A 7,099-nucleotide genomic window follows, 5' to 3' on the forward strand; every position below is an offset into this window, starting at 1 on the left:
AAGTCAATTATTTTTTTAAATTGAAAATTTTCTTAAATCTTGGCAAATTTTTAATAAAAAAAAAATATTTTTTTTAACTAAATAAATAAAATTATTTATTTTTTTAAATTAAATAATTTTATTTATTTTTTTGGCAATTCTTCGATTTTTTTTTAAATAAAAAAATTGAATTAAATTATTAATAATAAAAATCGAATAAAAAATAATTATTTCGTTAATAATTTAATGTTAAAAAAAATTATAAATTTTCAAAAGGATTAAAATTTTAAATATTTTTAATTAAAATAAATTATTTTTAAAAAAATGAGTTAATTAATTTTAAATTTTTTAACTTAATTTTTTTTTTACTTTTAGAGCGCCATGGTAGGTCAATGCGCATGGAATATGACTTGGTACGAGCAAGACATTGAATTCCAAAAGCTCGTAAAATTTATAATTATGCGAAGTCAAAAACCTTTTGGATTATCTGCTGGAGGATTTTACTTCATAAGTCTTGAAAGTTATTATCGGGTAACTTCTTTTCAACCCATATTTAATTTTTTCAATGAAATAATTTTCTTTAATTTTTAGTTACTGCGAGCCTCATACTCCTACTTTGCCCTGTTGAATTCGATAATTTTCAAGTAAACGCCAGTTTTGGAGTAATTTATGAATAAATGATGAATTTTCGTGCCTTTTCTCACGTTTCGTGTTTTGATGTTGATTGCTGTCGTAAATATTTGTACACAAAATTAATTGGTTTTAAATTTTTAATATGGGGAGAGCAACAAATGTCCCTAAAATGGATGGAAATTGATGTTTAACGTAAAATTTATTTGAATGTTGGAAAAATTTTATCAAATAAATGTTTTTTTATTATTTACAAGAAAACATAAAAATGCTTAATTTTTTTTCAATTTTTTTTTAAACAAATAAAAAATTATTTTAAACATTTAAAGCTTATTTTTCAATTTGAAAATTATAAAATTGTTTTTAAATTATTTATTTAAGTTGGACATTCAAAAAATTGTTTTCAGTGTTACTCACTGAATGGAATGGAATTTAGATAAAAATATATTTTTTTATAACTTTTTTGAATATTAAATAGCAATTTTGTAAAATTATTTCACTTAATTTTTTAAATTTAAGGAGATTTCCTAAAAATTTTCTCTTTTTTTTAATTTTATGAATATTCGAAATAAAAATATTTTTAAAAATTTACGCTTTAAATAATTTTAATAAATTTAAAAAAGACGCAAAAATGAGAATTTTTCATATAAATTACTGTAAAAAAGCATTTGATGTCACACGAGCCAACCTTGAACTCATTTATTTTGGTTTTGTCCATCAAATATTTATTTTATGTAAAAATTTAATAAAGAAATTGCCTATTTTTAGTTCGTCTGAGTAGAAATTTTCTCAGAAATGTCACAAAATATAAATTACCAAACCATCAATTACCTATTTATTGCATAGAATTATTTAAAAAGGGGTATAAAAGTACGAAGGATTTAATTTTCAGTATCAGTTGCTCTCTAAAAGTCTTTCTAGTTGAAACTTTTCTGCTGAAAAATGACACGAACCCTTTCAAATCCAAAAACAAGCATTATCCAAGTTGCTGCGGTCAACAAAGAAAACGCTCATTGGGACAGTGATGGAGAATTGTTAACTTATTTACGGAAGAAAATGATTCCGTTTGGTTTCTGGCCTCTTCAGAGCTCGCAAACGTGGTATTGGAGTATGCTTCGATGGTTTATCGTTATTATGGTGACCGTTTTGAACACTATTCCGAATGTAAGTTTCTAAAAAAAAAAATTATTTAAAAAATTATAAAATAAATTAATAAATAATTATTAAATAAATAATTATAAAAAAATTAAAATTTAAAAAAAATTTAAAATTTTCAAAAAAAAAAATAAAACTTTTAAAAAATTAAAAAAAAATCAAAATTTTTAAAAAAATAAAATTTTAATTTAAAATTTAAATAAAAAATAAAATTTAAAATTTTAATTTAAAATTTAATAAAAATAATTTTCTTCTTATAATTTTTTTTTTTCTTAAAATATTTTATTTTATAAATAAAATAAATGAAAAAATTTTAAATAAAAAATATTTTTTTTTGTAAAGTTAAATAAAATTGTTTTTCAAAATAAAAAAAAATATTTTTTTTTACGGAAAAAAATGAAAATTTTTATATAAAAGATTTTTATATAAAATTTTCAGAAAATAAATTTTTCAAGAAAAATAATAATTTGCTCGAAATTTCTCACCAAGGTCAATGGCGCTATTGGTTTAATCCAATCAAACGTCATCGAATTCATGCAATCCATGTGCGAAGTCTCCACAATGGTCTATTGGTCCGTTCGCACTGCCTTCATTTCCTACTATTGGAAGGAAATTACTCAAATTTTCGTGACTTTTCAACATATCTGGCACGAAATCCACGCATATGACTTACCCGAATGGCGTGAAACTGTCAGAAATTCCCAAAAATTCATCGAACGTTTGAGCATCATCACTTTTTGGTTGTTCCTCGTCGCCAATGTCTCGTACGAAATTGTCGCGATTTGCGTTTCGATGATTCGTCATTTTTTGTATGATCCTCCCGGAGAGATGGCCTACGGAATTCATGCTGAGTATCCTAAAAAATTATTTTTTTTTTTTAATTTTTTTCTGAAAAATTTTTTTTTTAGCTTTGTGGTTGATACAAAACACGATCTCACCTTGTATTTGTCGTTTTATTTCCCGCTCACAATTTTTCAATTTATTTTCGTGCAAATTCACGCCGCAATCGAACTTTTAATTATTTTTATGCCTTATTATTATGCCTTGTACTTCAAGCTAATTCAATTAAAAATAAACAAATTGAACGAAAAATTGGGAAAAATCAGTCCAAGAGAGGCAAAAAAGGAACTTGTGAACATAATTGAAGAGCATAAAATCGCCATTGACTGCGTTCGTGCCTTTGAAGAGGAAATTAAAATTGTTCTCTTGACGAATTACATCATGAACACTTTTATTATTTGCTTTTTCATGTTCGCCTTTATCAAACTTTTGCAGGATAATATTGTTACTTTTATCATTTTTGTCGGATACGCAGCTGCAGTTCATACAAATCTTGTTTATTTGTCATATTTTGGACAATTTTTATTGGATGAGGTAATTTTTTTTAAATTTTTAAGGAAAAAATTATTTTTTTAATTTTAGAGCGACGGTGTTGGTCGAGCTGCTTGGAATATGGCGTGGTACGATCAAGATATGGAGTTCCAAAAGTGCATAAAGTTCATCATCATGAGGAGTCAAAAGCCAGTTGCTGTTTCAGGAGCAGGATTTTATTATATTAGTTTGGAAAGTTATTATAATGTGAGGAGTTTTTATTTAAAATTTATGATTTTTTACGAGAATTTTTAAATTTCAGCTATTAAAAGCCTCATATTCGTATTTTGCCTTGATGAATTCGATCGTTTTTAAATAAAATATTTATGAAAAATTTATGAAAATTTTATTGAATCAGCAAGAAAGCAAATTTAATATTTTTAACGGACATTTTTTTAATTTTTAATTTTAAAAAATATTTTTTTTAATATTTTAATTCAATTTTTAACTTAATTTTTTTATTTTAAAATTTAATTTAATGTTTAAAAGTTTAAATATATTTTTTTATTTAAAATTTAATAAAAATTTTATATTTTAATTTTTTTTTTATTATGTTAATGAATTAGTAGAGGCGAATTTCAAATTTTTCATCTGTCATTTTTTTTTAACTTTTTTAACGTTTCATTAATTTTTGATGATTTTTTAAAGTTTTTTTTATTTTTAAAATTTATTCCAATTTTATTTTAAAGAAATTTTTAAAAAATATTTTATTTTTCCTTAAAAAAAAATTTTTCCTTAATTTTTGAAAATTAAATTTTTTTAATTTATTTTTTTTTTAATTTAACAATTGCTTTTTTTAAACAAAAAAATCATAAAATAAATAAAAATAAGATAGATTTTTTTAAATAATTTTTTAATAATGTTAAAAATGAATTCAATGTCTTTAATGTAAATACCGCACTTCATAAATAAATTAAAACAAAGTATGAGAAAATCAACAAGTGTCCTTTTACTCCATCATCTAATGAGAAAATGATTGCAACCTTGACACGAATTCCGCATCCGTTTCCTTTCAACATTGTTCTGCCTTGCTATTCAATTCAACCCTTTTTTTCCATTATTTTCTAATCAGATCCAACTTGTTCGCTCATAACTGCGAAAAAATGTCAAAATCAAGATAATTTAAAAGCAAAATCATGACATAATAATCGATCTACCTGAATTTCATTTGCGCCAAGGAACGCCTTCTCTTCTGGTGAGGTGCGCAATAAATTGATTAAAATTCAATAAATTCAAATACAATCCCCAAGCTCGCCGAGTTCACTTTTGAGACGGGACGGGAGCAGTGATTTCATAGTTCATGTGCAATAAAGTAATAATAAGCAATAAATTACATGTGTTTTTGCTCGCAGTGTAAATATAGCGCGCGATCCGCTTGAAAAATGAGATGCATTTTGTGTGGGCGGTGCATTGTCATAACTTTTGTTTGTTCTTGCGAATTATTATTGTAGTGAGTTATTAGAAGGAATGTCTTGTACATGATTTTAAATGTAACATGAAATTGTAAAGGGTTACATTTTGCGGATTTAATTTAACAAGTAAATCGTTAGAAGGGGATTTGATGAGAAATATTTTTTTTAGTTTGATGTGAAATCATGTTTCAAAAGATTTTGGTAAAAATTATAAATAAAAAAACTAAATTATATTTTTAAAAGCAAATTTTCCAAAATTATAAACAATTTTTTAAGAAAATGAAAAAAAAAGGTTAGAATTTTCAAATCTTACTTCTAAAAAGTTTTTCTTTAGTAAGATATTTTATTTTTAGAACAAAAGTTTACAAAACGGTTATTTATTCGAAGTAAAAATCAAAAAAAATAAAATTTTAAAACTGATTCAAAAAAAAATAAAATTTTAGTTTGAGGTTATGTAAATTCGCCTTCTGCTAATTCAATTATTTTAATATTTAGATCAATTTTTCAACTTTTCACAAAAATTTTTAAACCAAATTAAAATTTTCCTAATTTTTAGAGTATTTTGATCGTAATTCTTTATCCTAATTTTATTTATTTTTAATAAAAATTTTGAAATATATTTTTTTAATATAAAAATTAACTTAAAAAAAATTTTTTTTTTGTGACAAAAATCAACTTTTTTATTAGCATTTTTAACATTTATTTGTGCTACATGTACCCAATTTTAAGTGAAAATATGTAGGTCACCATTTTATAACCTAAAAATTGTCCATAGACTGCGTTTTAAAATTTCCCGCCTTTTTTTACTCCTCGGGATTAATGTTCAAAAAAGTGTTCATTAATGCAAAATACGAATAAGCAGCTTTTAAAACCTATAAAAAATTCTTAAATTTATAAAAAAAATCATAAAAATTTAAATATTTTTACGTTATAATAACTTTCCAAGCTGATAAGATAAAACCCAGCTGCTGACAATCCAAGCGGTTTATTTGCTCGCATGATCATGAACTGAACTGATCGTTGAAATTCTACATTTTGCTCGTACCAAGCGATGTTATAAGCATTCACAGCAACTGCATAGCTCTAAAAAATATATTTAAAAACTAAAATTTGATATTAAAAAAACTTAATTTCTAACCTCATTCAATAATTTTTGTCCATAGAATGAAAGCGTCACAAGATCAATATGCAATGCCGACGCAAAACCAACAAAAATGAAAAATTTGATAATATTATCGTGAAAAAGGCGGGAAAATGCAAAAATAAAGAAACAAATGACAAAACTGTTCATCAAAAAGTTCGCTAAAAGTACGACTTTTACAATAGCTTCAAATTCCTTCACACATTGAATCGCCATTTTGTGATCTTTGATGATCTGTATCAATTCTCGTTTGGCTGATTTTGGCGCCATTTTTGAAAGTTTCTCATTCAAGACCTTTAACTTGATTTGAACCAATTTAAAGTAAAGAGCATAGTAATTTGTGAGTAAAATAATAAGAAGTTCAATAGCAGCATAAGAAGTTGTAAATAAAAGTTGAAAAAAAGCAAGCGGGAAATAAAAAATCAAATATAAAGTGAGGTTATATTGCGTATTTACGATGAAACTGAAAGAGAAAAAAAACATTTTTAGTTAAAATTTGAATGAAAAATTGATTTTATACTCAGCATGAATGCCATAAGCCATTTTCCCGGGCGTCTCTTTGAAATGACGCGTCATTGAAAGCCACAACGCAAAAATCTCATACGCTGTATTCGCAACCAAAAATAATCCATAAACGAAAATACTCATGTGACTGACCAATTTTTTAGATTCCTTCACAATTTCCTGCCATTCGGGAATTTCTTCCTTTGAAATCCTGTTCCAAACATTTTGAAATTTCTTGTAAATCAAAACGATGCTGTCCCAATAGCAGGAAATGTAAACCATGCGAAAAGACCAATAAAGCATTGCGCTACAATCGCAAAAGGCTTGCACAAATTCCATCATGTCATTTTTGCCTAAAAGTTTTGCAGCTCCAATTATCTGAAAAAAATGATTTTTTTAGGTTAGAAAATGAGATCGAAGATACTTACGACAGGAATTGTGTTGAAAATGATCACCATGATAGTAATAAACCATCGCAAATACTTCTTGGATCCACTTATAGGCCAAAAACCGATAGAGCTCATACGTTTTCTCAAGAATGGCATTAATTCGACATCTTTAGATGCTTTTTTGAAACTTTGAACTTGAATGAATTTCGGTTTTGGTTTTGTTATTTCAGGCTTGTTTGTCATTTTTCTTGATTTTTCTAAAATAAACTGCGAGGTTTAAGTAAAAAATCATATTTTTATACTAAAAATTCACTTATTAAAAGTCGATCAAGAAAAATATTCAATTTTCTTATGAATTTTTAATGAAAAAAGATCTAAGCACGTGTCTAACCTCAAAAATTTCCCGCCTTTTTATCCATTTCATGAACCTTTTTATGAGGTGTATCAAAATGTGACTTGTTCATTGGATCTTATCAATTTCATTCGTCTCAAATCCCAATGGGTACTGTGTTCCAGCG

At 25.3% G+C, this 7,099-nt stretch overlaps 1 protein-coding gene across 1 annotated transcript; it reads left to right on the plus strand.

Moving 5' to 3' along the window:
* The first annotated feature begins 1,551 nt into the window (after positions 1-1,551).
* LOC134837775 (odorant receptor 30a-like) lies at positions 1,552-4,228 on the plus strand. The gene is made up of 5 exons (XM_063853162.1): positions 1,552-1,773; positions 2,254-2,615; positions 2,673-3,138; positions 3,187-3,342; positions 4,208-4,228. The coding sequence occupies exons 1-5, from the start codon at positions 1,552-1,554 to the stop codon at positions 4,226-4,228; spliced, it is 1,227 nt and encodes a 408-aa protein (XP_063709232.1).
* Positions 4,229-7,099: the final 2,871 nt, after the last annotated feature.

Source organism: Culicoides brevitarsis, chromosome 1 (genome assembly GCF_036172545.1).
Source record: "Culicoides brevitarsis isolate CSIRO-B50_1 chromosome 1, AGI_CSIRO_Cbre_v1, whole genome shotgun sequence".
NCBI lineage: Eukaryota > Metazoa > Arthropoda > Insecta > Diptera > Ceratopogonidae > Culicoides > Culicoides brevitarsis.